At 35.4% G+C, this 25,000-nt stretch overlaps 1 protein-coding gene across 1 annotated transcript in view; it reads right to left on the bottom strand.

Annotated features, from left to right (window-relative positions):
* Nucleotides 1-25,000, bottom strand: part of FOXP2 (forkhead box P2) — a 539,953-nt gene that overhangs the window by 5,607 nt on the left and 509,346 nt on the right. The window contains exons 22-23 of the mRNA XM_042922589.1: nucleotides 24,253-24,322; nucleotides 23,316-23,479 (exon numbers count right to left, since the gene is read on the bottom strand). Coding sequence (XP_042778523.1) covers nucleotides 23,316-23,479; nucleotides 24,253-24,322 — 234 coding nt within the window. The remainder of the gene's footprint in view (nucleotides 1-23,315; nucleotides 23,480-24,252; nucleotides 24,323-25,000) is intronic.

The following is a 25,000-nucleotide window of genomic DNA, read 5'->3' as shown; positions in this document are numbered from 1 at the left end:
GGGAAAGACTCAAGTTCTGGATAAAGAGGAATATCAAACAGGATGCATTTTTAAAACACACACACATAGAGATAATTTTTTAAACACGATAGCTATAAAGGTATGTTCTATTGCATTTTTGAAGAATTTTACTATGCAAGGGCTAGTTATTTCATTACATCACTGCCTTGAACAAAAATCTGTCTGAAGTGAGACAAGAGGATGAGACAGGATTAAGCCAAAAACTCTCAGCCATTCTCAACAGGTAGGACTCAACTGACCCTTGAACAACAGCATTTCTGAATAATAAGCTTTATTCCAGATGCCAAATATCATCCTTAAACATCATTCATGCTCAGCTGGCTACTCCAAATCACTTTATATGCTGACTTAGTCTATGGGCCCTCTTCAAACCTCTGTGTGTACACAGAACCCCAAATTCCATCCTGCTCTGTGTTTTACCCACGCACATCCTGTCTACTCTTTACAGATCAATTTTTATCTACTTCTAAAGGCTTTAACTTGACCAGTGTGCACTGATCTCCCACTTAGCCCCTCCAAAGCATTTTTTTTGGTTGATCATTCTGATGCTCGAACCTACAGAACCTTTGAAACTTAAAACTGTACCATAATTTTATTCAACGCTCCTATTGCACAGAGTGGGAGTCACTTTCCAAGTGTTACAAGTACAGGTAAAGCCAGGACTAGTATACATGCTGGCCTCTGCAATGTTTCTTGGAATCTTGTTATTCCTGCTATCCCATGTTGCCTTCATCAAGTGCACTGAACTTAATTCTTTCTAGTGGTGGCGGTACCAAGTCTTGCCAACTAGGCTATGAACTTCACAGATCAGGAGAGCAATGGATATAGCAAGCACCTAGTAAATATGTGTTGATTGGATAAATGACGTGCCATCAAGTCACTCAGAGTTTCATTTGCACTAATTCTAGAGATGTTCTTAATGTTTATTATTGAGAGAGAGAGAGAGAGAGAGAGAGAGAGAGAGAGAGAGAGCGCAAGTAGGGGAGGGGAGAGAAACAGGGAGACAGAGGATCTGAAGCAGGCTCTGAGCTCACAGCAGAGTGCCTGACATAGGGCTCGAACTCGTGAACCACAAGATCATGACCTGAGCTGAAGTTGGACACTTAACTGACTGAGCCACCCAGGTGCCCCTCATTTGCACTAATTCTAAAAAAATTTCAGGGTGCCTGGCTGGCTCAGTTTGTAGAGCATGCAACTCTTGATCTCAGGGTCATGAGTTCAAGCCCCATGTGGGGCATGAAGCCTACTTGAAAGAGAGAGAGAGGGAAAGTTTCTCTCTGGAACTAAGTATACTTAGAATCCTTACCATCCAGAATTAGTTCACAAACAAGGTATGAGACCTGGGAAAGATGTAAATAAAATTTTCCCTTAAGGCTACAGTATTAGACTGCTAACTTACTAAAAATAAACTATAACCAAAGCTAATCATTATTAATACTCAATTTTTAAAATATTTATTGCTACCAGCACAATATCTAAGAAAGAAATTAAAAAGTAACAAGAGAGATTAAGCATCTCAGAGAATAAGCTTGTTTGAAAGTTATAGGACCTATGCCTGTAGGTGGGGGGGATCTTTTTCAATAAAAATAAAATTCCATCATGATTATCCCCATTCATATTATATTTCACATTTTTGGATCTCCATGCTTCCATGCTCCATATGACACCTGAAGGGAAATTGAACACAAGGAAACCACGTGCCTTTGGTGGGTTGTAGGACAAATAAGACATTAATCTCTTCTGTGGCCATTAGCAACATCTTTCCCTTTTTGTCCCCATTACAGATATTTTCTTTTTAGGAAAAAACGTGGATATTTCTATACTGTTTCTTTTCTTTTCTTTTTTTTTTTTTTTTTTTTTTTTTTTTTTTTTTTTTTTTTTTTACGGTTTGTTCATTTATTTTGAGAGAGGGGAGCCTGACGTGGGCCTTGATCCCATGACTGTGAGATTATGACCTGAGCTGAAATCAAGAGTGGGGTGCTTAACCGAATGAGATACCCCAGGTGCCCCCTGTAGTGTTCACTTTTTTAAGGTACCCTGTGTTAACACCACTGTAAGATCATTAATTTTTCTTGGGAAAATACTCCCCTCCACCATAGAAACATTTCTGACAATTCAAATAAAATAATGCTTTTAAAGAAACACCCTCTCTGTTCAGTGCTCACCAATTCTGCCTTCTGTATCCTCTTCTCCAGTGAAAATATTTTATAGGTTCTAATTACTAGGGTGTAATTTAAAATAGTAAATTATATGTACTTGGTATTTTGATTAACTTATAAGTATAGTATAAAGTAATACTGAGTAATTTAGGCACCTCATTTATAACCTTTGGTCACGTAGCAGTGGTTAAGTGGTTAATAATATAGTGGGCTTTAAAGATAAAATGGTTGGGTTTGAATCCTGGCTTCCTTACGTCCTAGCTGTGTGACTGGGAAGTTACTCTGTATGTCCTTTTCTTTACTCATAAAGGAGGAGTAATAAAGTACCCACTTTATACAGTTGTTAGGAGGAGTAAGTGATTTTTTTTTTTATATATGTGAACCACTTAGAACAGTGCCTGGGTCATAAGTGATCAATGAATGTTAGAGACAGTCATGATATAATTACAACCTTAAATACATTTGGGAGAAGATATGTATAAATACATGATCTAATTTTCAACACTGTATGAGTTTAATTAGCTCTAAAAATATTTTAGCCCTTCTCCCAATGTGAGATTTTTATTACTATATCAGAAAAGTCATAAAAGAATGATATATGTCCCCCACATATCAGATGCCAGGCATTAGGGTTATTAAAGTAATCCTAGTAACAGCTGCGCTTCCTTAAAAGTACATTTGAGGTAATAAAGTCAATGGAACAAAATAACATGACATATTAATATAATTATTCCAAAGAATTATTTACTAATAATTTCCTTAACACAGAAACACTAAACCAGAAGCCCAGGTCATATCTTGGATCATTTTTAGATCAACGGAGGAAAGCAAATTTCAGAGTAGAAGGGCCATCATTGAAAAGCCCTGTACACCGACCTCCTACACTTACTCTCCTCCATCATCCATCCCAGGGCTCATCATTAGCTTGCCATTAAAATCATTAACATGTGTGCATTGAATGGTCCAGGCCTGCCTCACATTTGCTGTGCACATTAGGGCTTATGGAGTCTGATGGTGTATGTTTAGCTGAAGAAACCTTACATAGGTTAACTCAAAGTTGACTCAAAAGTGGACATTTTCAGAGATCTAGCAATAAACATACACTTGTTGGGGAATTTTTTTTTCTGCCAAAAATTCCTTTGTGCTGTGTTTTGAGCCACGTCCCCTGTCTGTAATGACGTAAAGAACATCAATCTCACTCTGACAGTAAGAGCCAATAACATGTAACTATTATCTCTTAGTGCCAATAATTAATTTAACAAAAGTGTATGGAATACTTTCCATATATAAGGCACTGTGGGGGCTTTAAATAGCGATCAAAGAATTTGCAGTCTAATATGGAAGAAATATGTACCCAGATAACTACAAGATTGCCCTCCATAAGTGTACTAAGAGAAGGAGTGATTGAGACAGGAGGAGTTCACAGCTGGGAAAGATGATTTGCCTCTAAGAAGACCTGCAATGTATGTATACTCTTAATGGCATTCTTTTAAGACAATAAAGTAAGAGAAAGTTCAAGTGGACAAAAGAGAGAAATCCTTGACTATCCTGATGATAGTTCTTTCTGGGTTTGAGGATGGTTTCGATATTCATCATGCCATGTTTTCCTTTCACTGATTTGAAATTTATGTGCTGCTTCCTTCAGGGATGGCTTGAGGTATCGTACAGATTAAACTGCAGTCCTTAACAGAGTCTTTAATAATAAGTAAAGTAGAAGCTACTTCAAACAAATAAAATCAGTTGTTTCCAGGAACAAAATAGATGATATGCATTTGAAACATCAAAACATTAGCTTTTTTTTTTTTTTTAACTTATGGACATAATGAAAGAAAGAATAAAACCAGTGGAGTCACTGATTTTTTTTGTTGTCTGAAAACTTGAATAGGGATAATAAAGAGACGTATTTTTAACATATTTTAAGGCAGGAGTCTACGAAGTCTGGATTGGATGATTTTGCCAGCCATTTATTTAGTTATTGGGCACCTAACACAAGCCAGGCATCTGTATTACTACAGACGTAAGAGTACAAACCTTTGGCACAGGAGGACACAGAAAGAAGGTAATCATGTTTGATAGTCACTGTATCACATTGTTCTTACATATGGAAAGTAATTGTTCTTACATATGTTCTTATATATGGAAAGTACTCCATACACTTTTGTTAAATTAATTATTGGCACTAAGAGATAATAGTTACATGTTATTGGCTCTTACTGTCAGAGTGAGATTGATGTTCTTTACGTCATTACAGACACAGGGGACGTGGCTCACTGTATCACATTGTTATTGTATCTCACTAGTTCTTAACCTGATAAATATGGCATATTTCTTTAGGTGGATTTGGAAACAAGTTCATCTTTGATTTTAAAGCAAATGATCCATTTGGTAAATAGTGGATATTCTTTCAAACAAGAATCCACAAATTCATTGCGAATGGTTTAAAAACCTTTCTTTCCATGAAATAGATTTTTCTTAAAAAGTTTTTTTTTTATTTTTATTTTTTGAGAGAGAATGAGTGGGGGAAGGGAAGAGAGAGAGGGAGGAAGATAATACCCAGCAGGCTCTGCTCTGTCAGTGCCAAGCCCAACATTGGGCTCGACTAAGCCACCCAGGCGCTCCAAATAGATTTTTTAAATGTTTATTTATTTTTGAGAGAGAGAGAGAGACAGAGTGTCAGTGGGGAAGGGGCAGAGAGAGAGGGAGACACAGAATCCGAAGCAGGCTGCAGGCTCTGAGCTGTCAGCAGAGTCGGACTCAGGACTCAAACCCACGAACTACAAGATCATGACCTGAGCCAGTCAGACGCTTAACCAACTGAGTCACCCAGGTGCCCCCAAATAGAAGATTTCAAATTCAGCTATTCTGTGTAGTCCACTACCTCTGATTTTCTACAGAAATGCAGTGATTTATATTTCTAGTTTAAAGAAGATAAACCCACCTCCTAATTTAATATAACTTGCATTTGGGAGAACTAGAATGCTATTTGGAATTTCTCTGGATAAATGGAGAGCAAGTATTTAGTGACTGAGAGATGTAAAGTCTGCTATTACTCTCTGACAGAGAGGTACAAAGTCAGTAAATGAAAGGGAAGTGCTTCTAGATGAATAAAAGTTACTTCTTGTTAAAAGTGAAAAGAATTGAACAGACATTATGTGCAAACCACTGGGCTAGGGGCTGATATGAACAATAGTTCCTGTTTTCATAGTTTCCAATGTAATAGGAGGTACGATGTATACAAAAGTAACTCTGATACCAGGCAGAATGTGATCAGTACCACAGTTGACAAAGTGTTAGGAAAGAGGGGAGGTAAATTCTGGCAATGCAATCAGTGAGTACTTTATGAAAGAGGGAGGTGTCACTTCAGGCAGGCTTTGAAATATGTGAAAATGTTCATAATGCAGAAACGAGGGAAAGGACCTTCTGAGTGGAAATGGGGAAAATGGATAATCTTAAATGTGTTGTGGGAAACCTGAGAGTGTGCAGAGGCCATGGAGAAAGGAGGGTTAGTAATAAAGAAATATGTTAGAAAGCAGAGCAAGGTCAGATGGTGAAGGGCCCTTGAGTTGCATTTTATGGAGTTTAAAATTTATTCTCTGCCAGCTGAAGGGCTATTGATGGTTTCTGAGCCCGGCAGCGAAAAGATAGAAGAGTTTTGGAGGATTAACTTGCAAAGCTTACACTGACTGTAGGACACTGGAGGGAGGATTCCCAGTTAGGAGACCACTAAAACAGTGTAACAGGTAATGATGGTTAGGACTAAGGTGGAGGGATTAGGAACAGTGGAGAGCAGTGAAAAATTTAGGCTATAGGCCACGGAGTAAAACAGTTTTGCATCCATTGATCCTAAATTTATGTGTATGTGAAATAGTTCCCTCCTATGCTCTACCATGGAGCTAGAAGGACCTACATCTATGTCCAAAATTCTAAGTGGTTGGGGCACCTGGGTGGCTCAATCAGTTAAGTATCTGACTTTGGCTCAGGTCATGATCTCATGGTTCGTGAGTTCGAGCCCTACATCGGGTTCTGCTCTGTCAGTGTGGAGCCTGTTTGGAATTCTCTCTCCCCAATCTCTCTCTGCCCCTCCCCAGTGTGTGTGCATGCTCTATCTCAAGTTTAAAAGAAGATTCTAGAAGTTAAAAGAGGAGATGACTGTCCATAACTCATATACAATTTTGATGAATCTTTATATTTTCTGTTTTAATTGCTCAAGGAAGAGAAGTAGATCCCAGAAAGTGGGAGATATTAGAAACTGGAAGATAAGAAGATATTGAAAACGAATCTCTATAGTCGTCTTTGTGATTAAGAGAGCAGTCAGTAGCAGAAATGATCAAAAAAACTCATAAAGGCTATTGATACTCGATATTTAGATATTTTATATATTTTTAATCCTTACTTTGTGTTCTTATGTCACTTTATATATTTTTTAATGTTTGTTTGTTTATTTATTTATTTAGAGAGAAAGAGCACAAGTGGGAAAAGGACAAAAAGAGAAAGACACAGAATGTGAAGCAGGCTCCAGGCTCTGAGCTGTCAATGCAGAGCCTGACATGGGGCTCGAATTCATGAACCGTGAGATCATAACCAGAGCCAAAGTTGCATGCTTAACAGACTAAGCCAACCAGACACCCCTTCTTATGTTATTTTAAAGACTTAATAAAAATAAAAAAAAAAACTTCTTCACAGTGAAGGAAACAATCAACAAAACTAAAAGGCAATCTTTGGAATGGGAGAAGGTATTTGCAAATAACATATCTGATAAAAGGTTAGTGTCCAAAATATATAAAGAACTTACAAACCCTCAACACCCAAAAAATGAATAATCCAATTTAAAAATGGGCAGAAGACATGAATAGACATTTTTCCAAAGAAGACATCCAGATAACCAAGAGACACATGAAAAGATGCTCAACATCACTGATCATCAGGGAAATAAAATCAAAACTACAATGAGATATCACCCTCACACCTATCAGAATGGCTAAAATTAAGAACACAAGAAAAAACAGGTGTTTGCGAGGATGTGTAGAAAAGGGAACCCTCTTGCTGTCTTGGTGGGAGAGCAAACTGGTGTGGCCAGTCTCAAAAATAGTATGGAGGTTCCTCAAAAAGTTAAAAATAGAACTATCCTAAGATTCAGCAATTGCACTACTAGGTATTTACCCAAAGGACACAAAAATACAGATTTGAAAGGATACATGCACCCCAATGTTTATAGCAGCATTATCAACAATAGCCAAATTATGGAAACAGCCTAAGTATGCATCAACTGATGAATGGATAAAGAAGAAGTGGTATATATGTACAGTGGAATATCACTCAGCCATCAAAAAGAATGAAATCTTGCCATTTGCAAGGACATGGATGGAACTAGAGAGAATTATGCTAAGTGAAGTAAGTCAGTCAAAGACAAATACCATATGATTTAATTTGTATGTGGAATTTAAGAAACAAATGACCAGAGGGGGGAAAAAAAGAGAGACAAACCAAGAAACCAACACTCTTAACTACAGAGAACAAACAGGGTTACCAGAGGGCAAGTGGGTGGGGGGGAAGGGTGAAATAGGGGTTGGGGATTAAGGAGGACACTTGTGATCAGTACCGGGAATTGTATGGAAGTGCTGAATCACTATACACCTGAGACTAATATTACACCGTATGTTAACTAATTTGAATTTAAACAAAAACTTTAAAAACATATTTTAAAACTGAATAGCGAAGGAAAAGTGCGTAAAGTGTGGTGACTTTCTCAAGTCCAAAAACTCTACTATTTCTAGAGATGAGTAACAAAAAAAGAAAAGAGGTAAGCCTTTTTAAAAGTAGGTAACATATACCCATGAGGGTCTTGTTAAGAAACTCCAAATAATTGGTGATTTTTAAAAATGCCCCCACCCTATCATCAGCTTGGAGGCTAAAGAACTCTAAGATAGGGCTCCCTCTGTCCAATCCCATCCCACAGGCATTCTCCTCTAGGCTGGTTGCCACACCAAGGCAAAGGAATTATTGCCCATTCTCTGAATGATAGTCACCTTTGCTTGTAATCCTTAAATCCTTTGCACCTATCTTCTCTTACCTCATCTCTGCTTAATATTAGGTTGAGAAATTTGATTGGTATTTTTGTAAGCAAAATCCATCAAATAGAAATAATTTCATAAAGTTCACCCTAAAAATTTACTTCATGTGAAGCCTAACTCAAAGCTACAGCTCCCACAAAGCCTTTTCTGATTCTCTGTGTGCCTACACTTAGTTCTTTGAATTTACAATCAGGCTGGTAACTGTCTTCATTCTTTTACTTGGTCTCTCTCACTATCTATGCAGATATCCATTGCTCTACCAGAGTTTTACCTCTTTGTAGGTATAGACCATCTGCCACTTTCCAGCACAGTGCGTTGCATATAATAATTGCTCATTAAATGTTTATTCAATCAAATGAATGAAACTTATTTCTGTGATGTTCAACCTGCCAAACCTCTAGTAGAAGGAAATGCCAAGTAGCAGTTGATTTTTACACTCCAGTTTGTCTCTCACTTTTACAGACCACTCTCAATAATAGTATATACCAAAGCACAAACAGAGGCCTAGCTACATTAATAGACTGATTCATTGCCTAAAGAAATGTGTTGGTTCTTTGGTTATAAAATTTATAAACACTCAAGGCACCATGAAAGGCAGAAGAAATGTTAATTTTTGCCCATATCCTAAAGCAAAGAGTCAAATTACAATGGGGGGGGGGGGTTATCTTTTCAGATTGTGGTCACATAATATATTCCTTAGAGGAATATAAATTGTCTTCATTTTCTTCTTATTCAAGACTAAGTAAAAGGTCCAATACACTCGTCCTAGTTTTGTTTGTTTGTTTTTAAGATTAAGAAAGTACTATGAATAAAGTTCTCTTTAACTGAGATGTTCCAAATATATTTAAGTCAATAGATGTTAGATTGTAGAATCACAACAGTGTGTCCTTATTTAACAGTTATCAAATGTAACAATTAAAATATTTATATGTCATTTTTTATGAGAAACTCAGTGGCACAATGTAAATTTGTTTGAGGCTTTCAGAAATACAATATTTACTAACACCATGAAGCTAATGATAAAATTTTAAGTCTCTCTCTTTTTTTATTTTTTAGGACTAGACATATGGTAGTATTTGATAAATTGTTGGTCACTCAATCAAGAAATTAGGAATTTTCAAGGTTGATCTAAAACCAGGTTAATTGATCATGTAAAGAATGTGCTAGTTATTTATTGACAGCATGTATCATTATTTTCTATGTATATTTTTTAGTTTATTTATTTATTTATTTTATTCTCAAGTTAGTTAACATATAATGTAGTCTTGACTTCAGAAGTAGAACCCAGTGATTCATCACTTACATATAACACCCAGTGTCCATCCTAAGAGGACACTTATTGGGAAAATTTTAAGTCTTAAGTATTATGGTATATGCACAAATGCTTTGTAAAAATTACAATTAATAGCTCATATCTACAATATGGGTAATTTTAGGAAATGTACAGTTACTTTTATCACACATTTGTAAGTCAGAACTAAATGTAATGCTAGATTAAAATTGTTTTTGTGTTTTAATGATTAGGAGATATCTTTGTACCTTTCTTTAGATAATCCTAGTTATTTCAGAAAAATTATAATATATTTCATACGGTGTACCTACTTAAAAGAATAATAAACATTTTATATGAAGAGGTATAATACATCTTTTAAAAATCCAGTAAGAATATTTTTAACCTTTCCCCTGTTGTAGCACACCTGAAGGATAAAACATGCTTCTATCAGTAACTATGAATCATTACTACAAAAAAAATGTTACTCCTGGGAGAATACTCAAAAAACTATTCTCAGAAATAGTATTAGGGCCCTAATGCTTCAATTCTACTGTGGATATTGATTATATTTGACCCAATATAGCAATATTTATCCAGTAAAATTAACATATTTACAGTACTTTGAGAAACACACTGTATATCCTGAAATATGTATAGTCCTTAAACCATGCATTACTTCTATTCAATTTATTTACTTTGGATACCTTTAACTTGCATGGTATATACACTGGTTAACTCCAACAGAAAATATTTATAGTCATACAAATTCTTTACCTCTTTTTTATCATTATGTCCTAATTGTTGATTAACAACATTAAAAAATACCAGAGTATAATGAGTATTGCTATAGGCTAATATGCTGTCCATTGATTTGTATAGGTTTTCACTATTTCACCAAAAAAATCAAAATTTTTCTTTTCTTTTTTCTTTTCTTTTCCCTTCCCTTCTTCTTCTTCTTCTTCTTCTTCTTCTTCTTCTTCTTCTTCTTCTTCTTCGAGAGAGAGAGAGAGAGAGAGAGAGAGAGGGAGAGCACGCAGCACAAGCTAGCAGGGGAAGGGGCAGAGGGAGTGGGAGAGAAAGAATCTTAGGCAGGCTCCATGCCCAGTGCAGAGCCTGATACGGGGTTCAAGCTCAGAATGGTAAGATCACAACCTGAGCCAAAATCAAGAGCTGGACGCTCAACCACCGAGATGCCCAGGTGCCCCCAAATCAAAATATTTCTAATTAAAAGGAAATACCTGAATAAGATGGGATTTTCTTTTAACTATTTATAATGTCTATATTTAGTTCTTGGCACAGAACTGTAGAATGAATAATGATAACTACTAGTATGTAAGCATTATAAAAAAATAAAATTATAAAATTAGCACTTTATTTGTTTTTTGTTTTTGTTTTTGTTTTTAATATAATATATTATATTAATATATAATTTTTTGTTTTCATTTTTAATATAATATATTATATTAATATATAATATTATAATATGTTATATTATATATATAATTATATATATAATATATATAAAAATATATTATATATAATTATATATTATATATATTATATATTATACATATTATATATAATATAATAATATAATAAAAGGTGAAATTTATTGTCAAATTGGTTTCCATACAACGCCCAGTGCTTAAGATTAGCACTTTAACTATCAATTTTATATATGCTTGAAAAAAATTTGATTCAATTAGTTCAAATTTTCTAATTGTGCAATCTTTATGCTTACTACATAAATATCATTGCTTTAACGATGTACAATGAATTCTAAAATATAAGCACAGGATCCTTTATTAAGACACAAAGATTTAGGTTCATGACACTCAATTTTTAGTTTTGTTTGTTACTTTTGAGTAGCTAACTTCTATCAACTGGTATCTTAGAAGATTCAATCACATCAAATAATTTTTTAAAAGTCTTTTTTTCTCCCAAAGAAGAAGTTTTAGAGGAAAACTAGTGAGATAATTGATGTACATTTAGAAAGCATATGAAAAATGGAGATTGTGGAAATTCAATTTTACTCATTTCCTTCTAGTATAAATACAAGGAAATGATATAATTATATTTGGAATTTAAGGGTAGATTTATAAAATTTGCAAGTTTAGTTATCTCCATTTGTATAAAGTCAGGTTGAAATGAGAAAAAATTCCTGTTTCTTAAACACTTGTAACTTTTAGAGTAATATTTTGTTTAGGAAGTATTTTAGTTTAACATATCAAAGAAATAAGGTAATGAATGAAACTAAAGTTTTAAAAGGAAAAGTTTGATTTTAAAAGAAAAAAAATTCCGTTGTACTTTTATTGATTTACTTTGAGAGGGAGAGCAAGTGGGGCAGGGGCACAGGGAGAGAGGCAAGAGAGAGAATCCCAAGAAGGCTCTGCACTGTCAGCTCACAGCCCCGATGTGGGGCTTGAACCCACAAACCATGAGATCATGACCTGAGCCGAAATCAAGAGTTGGATATTTAACCAACTGAGCCACCCAGGTGCTCTTCATAGTATTTTTTTAAAATGAGAGATGATCTTAGCCTAATGTGAGTAATTAAACAACTAAAGTTACCTACACTGACATCAAGAAACTGTTTGCTTAATTTTACTTAAGATTTTATTCTTTTGATATAATAATCCTCCTTCTGCCAAAATACAGATTTTATTTCCTAAATTAAACACACGGCAGAGAAATAATTCTCTGTTTTACAAAAGTCAATAAGAAGGCCATATATTAAAGCCACTAGACATGAAAAATTAGCTATAAATTTATTAAAGAAATTACAAAACAGATACTAGTATAGTTAAATTTTTTCCAGTTTATTATTTTTCAAGATTTTCTCTTCTGTAAATTAAAATAACATTTACCACAAATTTTTTACTGTTGTCTGAATTATCTTTGTTTTGATTTGAATGAGTCTGCACATAGCTACCATTAGAACAGTACTTGGAACTACTACTCAAGTTATTACCCCATTTCAAAAGATAAAAATTCTGCTTATCTCTTGATGAAAATAAAAATATTCCTCCTCCCAGAAATGTGCAACCAGGAAGAGCAAGACAGAACAACTGGAGTGAACAAGTGATTCCTCTTTCCATGTATACCTTGTATCACTTGTTTCATTCAGAATATAATTAGAAAATGCCCTGCTAAATTTCCTACACCTTTTTTGCGTTGGCTAAAAATAAACTGACAAATGAATTTTAATTTTTCATCTTAAGGTCAGAATACAACTTTAATCCTAATATAGTTAATAAATCTTATATCTCCTTTAATCTGTCATCTAAAAATCACAGCCATTTATTTGATTGAAAGGAATATTGTTTCCAGATAACTGTAATAAAAATTTCTTTTCTAAGATACACTGCCAGTCTCAAGGATGGAGTTTATAATTCTATCCTACATCCCAATGGATCTGACCCCAAGATGGAGATCTAAAGTTCCATTTAAAGTCAATAGAAGTTCTAAGAAATATAACAAAAAGGTGGACCAAGGTTAATAAAACATAATTTTATAAATTGTACGCATATATATGTGTATCAAAATTTCTCTAAGATTTCTTGCCCTTACCTTCAGCATTATACTGAAATTTATTCAAATTTATGCAACATTGTTTAAAGGACCTGGATTTTACATGATTTGAAGGCTTGTTCCCAAATGATTTCAGATAGTTTTGCTGCAGTGCTCTTAAAAAAAAATAACAACAAAATTCATTATGATTTATCATTCTATTTGATTTATAAAAGTAATAGATATGACCCAAACAGCTGCAATAAAATGAAAATACAATTGTAATTACTTTGATCCTTGATGAGTATGAGCAGATTTTGCCCAATCTCAGAATTAAAACTAGTTGCATGTTGAGATATAATTGGTACTATTCAATTTTGTGTCTCATAAATGGAAACGTTCAACCAACATGTAGCTGTGGATCTAGGATCTTTATATTTCTGATCTGTAGGCCAGTGAAATAAAAGAAAATCTAAATTAAATCTTGACACTCAGCCATTAAGGGGGCTTTGCTGCTGCTCCAGAACTCCTTTGAACTATTCATCCAAGAAATGTGTTTGCCTTGTTTCTTGGAGTAAGTTTCAATCAAAAATGTCAGGATGGGTATAAAGGTACACAAAATGTATATCCCTGTTCCTAATTCCCTCTTTGATAACTTGGCTTCTGGCTCCTTGAAGACTTTGCCCTCAAAGTCCTATAACTGGGCCCTACGGCTGTGGCTAGCCCCCCACCCCCAATGTGGCTCACCCATTTTCTGGACTGTGGTCTATTTCCCTTTGCCACATTGCCTGATGGGATGTTGTCCATCCACTGCTGGCTCTTGATGAAGCTCTCTCCTGGATATCTTTACAGAGATTGCTGTCCACCAGGATTACATATGGTTCATGTCATTAGGTCTGTCTAATCTGTGAGACTGGCCGCTCTGCTGAAACTATTTCTCTGCTCAAATTAAATTGTAGTGTTGGCTCAGTGTTCAGTTTTCTCCTGAACTACGCTAAGTTATGCTCTATTAGTTCCAAACACAAGATTGAAATAGGGAATAAAGCCAATAGTTACCTCTTATTCTAAATCTAATACATTATGTCCTTTTTTAACCTGCAAATTAACAAAAGGAATCTTATTTTTAACGTTCATTTATTTATTTTTGAGAGACAGATGGACAGAGAGATAGAATGAGAGAGAGAGAATAGATGAAGGAGGGACAGAGAGAGATGGAGAGAGAGTATTCCAAGCTCTGTTCTGACAGCATGGAGCCTGATGTGGGGCTCAACCTCGTGAACTGTGAGATCCTGACCTGAGCTGAAGTCAAAAGTCGGAAGCCTAATGGACTGAGCCACCCAGGTACCCCAGCGAAGGGATCTTATATTTAATGTTGCAAATGCAAATTTTTATAGAGTAAGGTAACACTGCATGAGTATACATTGAATGAATACTGTTACTTCTGACTTTTAAATGTTTTGATGATGTTACTCCATTTTCAGTCTTCAAAGATTAAGATAATGTTGAATGAACACAAGAACATTAGTTTCCACTAGTTATATTAAACTATTTGATCATCTGTTGCTTACATGAGTTATTTAATTCTATTCTAATGATAGAAACTGCTTACGGAATAGAGAAACCCAGTAAAAAGTTTTATACTGTAGTTTTTGGTGTCAAAATATTCAAGTATATTGTGACATTCATGTTAATGATCAATTTTAAATTCTGATAAACTATTTAAAATACATATAATTGTAACATAAATTAAAATATAATTTTTCATCATGGAAAGTAATTTCACATTAAGTAATATTCTGAAATGATAGCTGACTTCATGTAATAAATACCTATGGTCATAAAATTCCTATAGTTGCCAAATATACATCCACTTCCCAAACCCCATGTCAAAAGCTGAAGTTAAAACACCATACAGGTATATTAAAATCTTCATTTCACCCTGGTAGTAGAAGTAGGAAGAAATTAATACAGCATAGCAATATTCCTTTTCTAACAATGCAGTCAATGACATTTTGACCCTTAGAGAAAGGAAATTTCTAAGGCTCAACCCGTGTTAGTGCAAATGAAGATGTTCCTTCTAACAAGGTATCTTCTTTAGATATGAAATAAAATCAGTAAGCTACAGTACTGTCAGCTAAAAGTTTTCCGACACACTTTGCCTAAATGGTGGGGATTCAAGCCATGGATGTCAGATATCATCTGTATAGTTCTATAAAAATCCTTCAAAACCCTATAGGAACCCACAAATTCCCACAATTGGCACGGTAGGGAGACAACACCTTTTAGCTGAAGGCTCTGTACCTCTGGGAGGATCTTTTTATTAAGAGGAACTAGAATGAGTTGTAAGTGCCACATATGGGGACTGGAATAATGTAAAAAAGAACAGCAGCCACTGAGCCACACTTGTAGCACTTAAAAAAAAAAAAAGATGAGATGATAAAGAGCTGGCATAATCATAAGTTCTGTACAATCACTTTGGAAAGAGATCTCAAAGCTAACTAGCAAAGTTAATGAAAAGTTTAGAGATTAAATAAAAATGGAATTAACTCAGAATGAGAATTATGAGGCCCAGAAATGCTAGGACCAAAATATAAATAAATAAATAAATAAATAAATAAATAAATAAATAAATAAATAAATAAATCAAAATAAAAATTAAAGGTGACTGAAAAGTTGTGAATTAGAAAATCTGCAAAAACGTATGTAAAGCAAAAAAAAAAAAAGAAAGAAAGAAAGAAAAAGGGAAAAAAGCTTTTATGTTTAGAGCTTCAAAATGCTCTTTTTTTTGTTTTGTTTTTTGTTTTTTTTTGTTTTTTCAAAATGCCTCTTAATGATCCAAAATATCAGCAAAATAGCGCGGGCTTAACCAGCATGAAAACAATGAGAGAGAGCATTCTACTTGCTCAACTTGTCAGTCACTTTCAACTGCTTTCCTCTGAAATACAGAGCCACTTTAATTGTAAATGCTTTTGTCCACAGAGAGATCTAAGGTCTGTAGGGATTTTACATAAAATGTCACCAACTGAAGGTGTAGGGTCTGCAAATTCTGCATGTACCTACAAAGTGCAATTTAAATTTTAAGGCAGCCAAGGAGCAGAGAAGGAAGCAAGGCAATATTATATACGCGAATATCTTTATTATGTTCTATGACAAGTCACGATTTATATTAGATTTTCAATACTGTTTTACAAAATGGGAGTCCGGAGGTCCTTTTTAGTGCTCTTTGGTTGCAAAATATAATTGCCAAGAGAGGCTGAAGTTTATCATTGGAATGATACAACCACTGAGGTTCTCAAGAAGCAGAGGATGCTGTAAAGAGGACTGGGACACACATTGTATAGAAAGTTCTGGGGCATGTAGAATACGTGTTCAACATGTTAATCAAAAAGATTAATGTGATCCCTGTTGCAGTCCTGAAATACTACTATATGACTCCTTTTATGTGATGCCTCAGCCTTTGATTTCATTACTCTAAAGTTTTGGCTTCTAAGGACAACAGATTTATTTTCTAGTCTTATATGAACCATATTAACATTCTGATTCTATATGGAAGATCATTAACTCTCGAACTTCAAATATTTGCTTTAATAAGAGGGAGAAAATAATAATCACCTGCAACTAATGTAGAATATTATTAGCGAGTAGAACTTTGAAATGACACAGAGGCTGAAAGGATTCAGGAATGACATGTAAGAAATGATCTGAAAACTCAACAGTAGGAGACTCTAATAATCAGAAAGGGGAACGACATGACAATGGAAGGCTTTGTGAGTAAAGGCCTCGATACAAAACCAGTCTAGGAAGAACATTGATTTTGATCTCTAGAAACAAAATTTGAAAATACAAAAATAGGAATCTCACTTAACATGTTTCAAAAGAGAAAAAAAAAAAAAAAGCAAAGATGAACCAACTTATTGAGAGCAAGGAGAAACAACTGATTAGTAAAAAAAAAAAAAAAAAAAAAAAAAAAAAAGAACCAAGTTGAACTAAATATGGTAGGTATATCAATAAACTTATCTTTTTGCTTCAGGTTTAAAAGGAGACAGGAAATGGACTGATTCTACCAGTACAAGTTCACCTTCCAACTCTGCTCCAAATGTTTTCTTATCTTTTCGTTCAGTTATGTTTAACTTGTGGGAGAAGGGAGTAAGTTCAAATTATTTCCGCTTGAACACAGCATCAATCCTCTGTAAGTAGTCTTTTTAAGAGGCAAACATTGATATAAAACAAGTATCTAACTTAATTTTATCCATATTCTGTAGAACTCTGAGAAGTCAGTAAGCAGGAAATATTGGCATGAGGTACATAAGGGAAGAGTATTCTAAAATAATAATGATACACAGCTCAGACTTAGGGGAGGTATTCTTATTTCTTTTAATTTTTTTAAATGTTTATTTTTGAGAGACAGAGACAGAGCATGAGCAGGGGAGGGGCAGAGAGAGAGGGAGACAGAGAATCTGAAGCAGGCTCCAGGCTCTAAGATGTCAGGACAGAGCCCGACGTGGGGCTTGAACTCATGAACCGAATTGTAGGATCATGATCTGAGCTGAAGTTGGAAGCTTAACCAACTGAGCCAACCAGGAGCCCCAGGGGAAGTATTCTTTTTTTTTTTTTAATTTTTTTTAACGTTTTATTTATTTTTGAGACAGGGAGAGACAGAGCATGAACAGGGGAGGGTCAGAGAGAGGGAGACACAGAATCTGAAACAGGCTCCAGGCTCTGAGCTGTCAGCACAGAGCCCGATGCAGGGCCCGAACTCATGGACCGCGAGATCATGACCTGAGCCAAAGTCGGCCGCTTAACCAACTGAGTCACCCAGCCGCCCTAGGGAAGTATTCTTTACATTTGTTCAGACCATGATGACTCTATAACTCTTTAACAACAGTATAAAATACATATTTTAAAATCTATTTGGCTGAAAAGAGTCAAATCAAGTTTAAAAAAACTTATTATGGGGGCGCCTGGGTGGCTTAGTCGGTTGGGCGTCCGACTTCGGCTCAGGTCATGATCTCGCGGTCTGTGAGTTCGAGCCCCGCGTCGGGCTCTGTGCTGACAGCTCAGAGCCTGGAGCCTGTTTCGGATTCTGTGTCTCCCTCTCTCTCTGACCCTCCCCTGTTCATGCTGTCTCTCCCTGTCTCAAAAATAAATAAACATTAAAAAAAAAAAAAGTCTTAAAAGATTTAAAAAAAAAAAAAAAAACAAAAAAAAACTTATTATGTAGAATCTATATTATTCTACCTAGCTTTAACCTTTCTTCCTTTTTCTAAAATCCCCTTGAACATTCGATCTGATTAATAATGCATTAATTTCAGTACTTTTTTTTCTTTTTTAATTCACCTTCAACAAGATAAATAAAATTTAACAAGATCTGAGAGGACAATCACGAATGAGGTGAAGGGGGCTGCTACTTACTATTCTGATAAATTTGAACAGTTATAAAATACATATAAACTAAATAATTAAAATTCAAAATAAAACTTCACGAACTTACTCTACCAATATTTAGAAAGATCTGTGAGTTCCCTCATAAAGACGAACACTGTATTTAGTCATCTCTTCTTTCTAAAAATCCCTTGTTTTCCCTTTGTCTTCAGGGTTCAGAGAGAATCCTGGCTTTTCCTCTTGTAGGGATTACATTGTGAAGTCAAACCATTTCACATAAACTCATCTTCCATGTGATTCTTCGTAATAGTCATCACACAGTTACCAAGTGCTTACTTGGTATGAGTTAGCATGTCGGAGGTTTCATATTGTACGATACATCCAAAACATAGTATCTGTCCTTCAGCTGGGGCTATCTGCAAAGTGAGCACGCAGTAGGCTTGTGCACACATTCACACACAGGCTTTGTTAGTACCAGTAAATGGTATGTGGAGTAAGCTCTTCCAAAGTGTGGAGCAAAGTGTGCGTCATGATAGCACCGTTACTCAGGAAAGCTTCCTAGAAAAATAGGACTAGGCTCCTAAGAAAAGGCAGAATTTAGGTTAAGGGGAAGGAGATGAAGAGCCAAAAAAGGAAAAGGCAGAAAGGCAAGTAGTGAATGCAAAATGAATGCACTAGTTTGGCAAAAGCCTTCATTCAGGGCATTCTAAGAGTAAAACTTGGAGTGAAGAGAAAGTGTTAAATATGGAGCATCAAATTGCAGAATATGGATCACAATTTGACATCTCCCGTTCTCCTAAAATAATTTATAAGAAGCACTAATCTGTAGCTATTCCAATCTTCTAAAATTTCAAAACATCTCTACCAATCCCAGGAGAATACTTCAATATTCTACTATGTTACCATTTGGATTTTGATTATACCATTTTGGAGTTGAATAAAAAGACTAAACAAACAAACAAACAAAAGAGGCTCAGTTTCTTGAATCAAAGGACACTTAGGCTCTCGTATTCAACAAGTAAAATACTGAACACATCGTTTTCCCTCTTGAGCCTGTCCTCTTACAACTTCTAGTTTTCTTTGTGAGCTTCCAAAGTTGCTATGACTTTTCCTAATTTTCCTCTTTGTCCCCAACATTCAGTGGGTTGTCTTATCTGGTCTTTTTTCTCATAATACTTCTTGTATTGATTCCTTGCTCGACACTCTGAGGCTTGTACGTAAGTCAGGTACTAGCTACCACAAGAATTAATCTTCTGCTCTCAGTCTCTCCCAACTCCAGAATATCCTACCAGGTATGAGTTTCGTTTAGCACACTTCCAGATTACTCTTCCTAAAGCACATCTCTGACAGTGTGAAACTCAAGCTCATGACATTAGGAGGCTCCATACAGCCTAAAAAAAACCACCACAGCTTGATATTTAAGACACTCAATAGTCTACTAACCACCACTTCATACATTCTAAATTCTGTTTTCCTTTTTGTATTCTAAATTCCTGTCAAACCTATTAGTCAATGTTTTCTAGGCATATATCATGAGTTCCTATTCTGGGTTGGTATTATTCATCTGGATTGTTCATTATCTATAACCTCAAATAACATCTTTTTTTTTTTCTTTTCTCAAAAATCCCTTATCCTGCTGATTCTGAGTAACCTGCTCACTACCATAAACTTCTGTGTCATATTGTTTCCTTTTGTGGATGGGCTTACTTCATGAATTATAAGAAGGGGTGAGAGGAAAAGGAAAGGGATGGTCAAGGAAACTAAACACACATTTATGGACTACCTTAAAAATGCATTAAAATGTGAAATATCTTAATAGCATATTTAGTTTCACTTAGAGTAACAATGAGGTATTACAAGATGTAATATAAGCTAGTAACTATGTGAGGGACATGGGGAGGAATTATTATCTTCCAGGCACTCATTTCATTTGAAAGAATCCTATGAGGTACGTATTATTATTAGTTACCTCATTTTCAGCTGAGAAAACTGAGGAAAGAAATGAATTCTACTCAGCTATTAGGTGCTAAATCTGGGGTTGGAACACCTACGATATGTCACTAGAGCCCATATACCAAAAGCAGCAGGCCTTTCTACTTCTCATTCCCAATTGCATCAGTAGAACTACTCCCTTCCAAAATAACAACAAGTACCATGGCTTTATTTCAGGGCACAGAAATATTCAACTTAAATATTCTCCAACAATTCTTTCACTTCTGTTTAATTTACAAAGTACTTGGAAGTGCATTTAATTATATGTAGCCAAATTTTGATTGAGAGAATCCGATAATATTTTTCCTTTGCCCCATAGCGTACATAAAATGCTTAGCATTCTTTAAGTACGAGCATATTCAAACTCTAAAAAGATGAAGATACAGAATGCTGAAGTGACATGCCATCAATAATACTTGACGTCCAATACACAAAAAGTTAATGATAGAAGAAACAGATTCGAAGAATGAATGACAAGTCAATATTTTGCAAGATAATTAAAAACTTGATTGTAATTTATATAAATTAGGAAAAGATCAGATTTGGTCTTCCTCGGATTTTTTTTTTCCTGAAATCTACTTCCAACAGGCAAGGGAAGCTTTCCTTATACCTCTCTATGGAAAACACACCTAAGTTATTTTTCCACATGCACTAATTCATATTGGCAGAAAGCATACAATAAATTGACTATGAACATTTTAGCTTTATATACCTATAGTGGCAGTACATCAGGCACTAAATCCATAATTTTTATATATTATTTTATACATCCTATGTTTTTGCTGAAATATTTCACAATTAAATTCAACTAAATAACAAAATGGAGAGTCTGAAATAGCAACTGCCAAAAGAAAAAAATACAACTAACCCAGCAATGCCATAGCTCAGCCCAATGACTATTTCAGGTTATAAAATAAAATGTTTAACAAACTATTGACTGAATCATTAATGTTTATTTCAATATTCTTATCACTGGACGCTCACACTTAAGAAAACACTTCTTTACGCACCCTTTCCATATGGTACACGACCACCAGTATCCGCTGCATATTAACACAGGGAGTTATATCAGCAGCAGCTTAAACACTTTCATTATGAACGTCTTTCATTTCTCTGAAATAGGTCTTTTTTAAAAAGGGGAAAACAGGATCTAACTCTTGTTTGCTCTTTAAAGTTTTATTGTTTTAGCATTTTATACAGAGAGCGAGCACCAGCATACTCAGGAGAACTGCTGAAAGTAAAAGGCCTCAAGCTACCCACTGCCTGGCTGATAGGATAAAGCAGAGGTATAAAAACTTTTGTCTGATTGCTCACTTTCCTTGTTTTAGAGTATTCCTGCTCTCAAGAGCATATATTCATGTTCTTTCTACTTCGAGTTTTATTACTTCTTTTGTATTATTTAATACATCTAAAGACACTTCCAAAAGACAAATTTTTCCATTTTGAGAGAGTAATGGTTCGGAACCTGATAAAACACATTAATGTTCACAGTGTGTTTTGCGCAAAGGTGATAGGGTAAAAGTGCTAGAAAGCAATTAAGCTCATGATCTTAAAGACATTAATATGTCAAATAGAAGAAGATGTTTAAAAAGTCAACAAAAATAATATCCTAGGAAAGGTCAAATGGATATAGGCGTGTATAAAGACCACATTTCTCATTCGGGTCTTTGACTAGACATTTAATGCAGAGATGGGGGAAAAATATAAAAATGAGAGAAAGTACTAGTCTTACCTCAATAACCTGAAATTTAGAAGTATATGATGTTTAAATTTTTTTTTTCAACGTTTTTTATTTATTTTTGGGACAGAGAGAGACAGAGCATGAACGGGGGAGGGGCAGAGAGAGAGGGAGACACAGAATCGGAAACAGGCTCCAGGCTCCGAGCCATCAGCCCAGAGCCTGACGCGGGGCTCGAACTCACGGACCGCGAGATGGTGACCTGGCTGAAGTCGGACGCTCAACCGACTGCGCCACCCAGGCGCCCCTAGAAGTATATGATGTTTAACTCCAGGAAGTATGGACCTAAGTGTTGGCTCATCCTAACAACTGCGTGGTATATACACTTTATTATTCAGATTATAATTTTTCCCCCGAATGCTAAGTTCTACCAAGGTCAATACTTTTTAGTAAACAAGAAACTGATATGCTTGGCCTACTGAATAAGGCCAGGCATTTTTTAAAGTGTCATACACATTTCTGAAATCCACAAAACATCAATTTTTAATACATCTACTCTCTCAGCTCCATTAAAAAGATGGTAGGGGAAAGATTTTAGAGTAATTAATGATATAGTTAGCTGCTAAATATTAATAGGAATCGTAGTCTTGCATAAAATATAACATATAAACCTTGCCAATACAGACGCACCAGTAATTAAAGTTGAATATGTAATTACACTGATTTATAAGACAGGCAAAAAGTTACACTTTACTAGCTTCTATGTAAACTGTGGCTAACAGTTAAACTTTGCATTTTACGGTTTATAAAAACGGGCAATATCTTGACTACAGTTCATAAATGGTTTAGAGACCTGTAATAGTAGTAAAAATTACGACAACTTATTCCATCATGAATATTTTTATTGCCCCATACAAACCAAACTGTGATAATGACCCATAAGATGTAGACTCATCTTAGACCCTGCTGTACCCCCAAGAGAATGCTCCTAGTGCTAAGAATTTGTAGAGGACTGCTAGTATAATAATTATGGGACATTGGAGAGAATCTAAAAGATGCATTAAGACTGATTTCAATACACTTTTTCGTATCATGAACACGGGGCAACTGAACTCTACTTAAAACTGTATTTTGTACTCATATGCCATCAGCAACTTCAGAAGACTACTGAATCCTAGAAGCATATGCGTACAGGCCCTTCCCGTCGCGGGGTCTGCTAACGCACTTACATGTGCGGCTGCGGTGAGCAGCCTGGACTGCTGTTCCCATTGCTGTCGATGTGATCCAGGGAGCCATTGAGGTCTTCATGGACGGCCTGCAGCAGGCCACTGGATGCGTTATTGATCAGTCCCGGGTTACTAAGCAAAGGCAAACTGCTCTCTGCCAAGGCAGCCTAGTGAAACGAAGAAGGTGTAATACAACTTTGGAACTGCCCTTTAATTTTTTTTTTTTTTAACATGTATCTTCTTTTAATGGGTTCAGATCCCAACGAGGAGGTTTTAGAAGCATTTAAATAAAATGCATGGGAAGGACAAAGACTCCCAAGCGGCCACTTGTGGCAGAGATATCAAGCAAATTAAGTGTGATGCGAAAATGTAAACAGAAGCTCACCCAGCAAACTTTTTCACTCATGTTTCAGCCTTCCACATAATGAAATGCTATATTCCTACATGTCGTGAAAAACCCCAACATATAAGCAGTTGCTCTGCTTTTTAAAAATGACCAGGACTTAGCTCAAAATAAAGAAGTCCTGACATTTGCCTCCTCTGCATAAAAATTATATATTATAATTAAACTTTAAAGTTTTTGCCACAAGCACCATGTTCCCCAACACTATGATGTGAAATCATTTATGACAGCCTGGATAAATATTAATGCATAGCCACATGCATTTGCAAAAGCTTCTATCAATCTAGCATTTGCAGGAAAACCGAGTGTTCCAGATTTTGCCACAGGGTGTCCTTCTTGCTTCTTCACATCAAAAGTAGCTTGAATTAGAACCAGTGCTTTCTACAGTACTAGGTTCTACAACTTACTTGGAAGATAAACCAACTCTTAAGAACAATCACAATCCCATCTAAATACAAAGCATGCAAAACAAACAAACAAACAAAGGCAAAACGCTCAAATACAAGGATAATGGAAAAGTGCATTTAATGCTATTACCTGCAAACTGGCATTAAGAGCTGCTCCGTAGCCTAAACTGGTAGGTATATTTTTTACTAAGGTTGGGCTTCTGGAAGAAAACATATAAAGATGATTTCTAAGTCAAAATAGAAAATATGTGGATATCAATAATCCTAGCTAAAAAAGATACGTTCTGGACTGTTGCCTCACACTACCGGTCCAGAGTGAATGTATCAAAGGCCACAGAAACAAGGTGATAGATTTCCGAGCTGTAATTCTCTACACATTGTATATCAACTTGGTCCAGGGATATAGAAACTTTAGATTATGATGTACAGTGGGGCGTGACCTTGAGGATCCCCTAACCCAGTGTCTGGCTCTGTGAAGGTGTTGTTTCCAAGAACAACATTCATATAAAATTTAAAAAATGTAAATATACAACACAATTACCAATTTGATGCGATCAGGAAATAATTAATAGTTAATTTCGAGAACACCGTGAATTAACATAACAAATTACCACAGTTAATTAAATGACAACATAATGGATTAACTATTTCTTGAATGTAGAAATTAGCACCTACTTGACTACAGAAATCAAAAGTGAAGGGCCAACAGTAGATAAAATGCATTAAAGCCATGTCTTCACAGAATGCGGTCATGGCTTGGAGGAGTAGGAAAATGCTACCTGGAGTTAATTTACTGGGCACGAAATGTGTTCTATGATATTTCTGACTTAAGTTTGGTAGTCTTGTTCTCTAGGGGAAAAAACACCGATCTCAAACTT

This window comes from Panthera leo, chromosome A2 (genome assembly GCF_018350215.1).
Source record: "Panthera leo isolate Ple1 chromosome A2, P.leo_Ple1_pat1.1, whole genome shotgun sequence".
NCBI lineage: Eukaryota > Metazoa > Chordata > Mammalia > Carnivora > Felidae > Panthera > Panthera leo.
The sequence above is the reverse complement of the archived record's forward strand: the minus strand, read 5'-3'. Positions and strand labels throughout refer to the sequence as shown.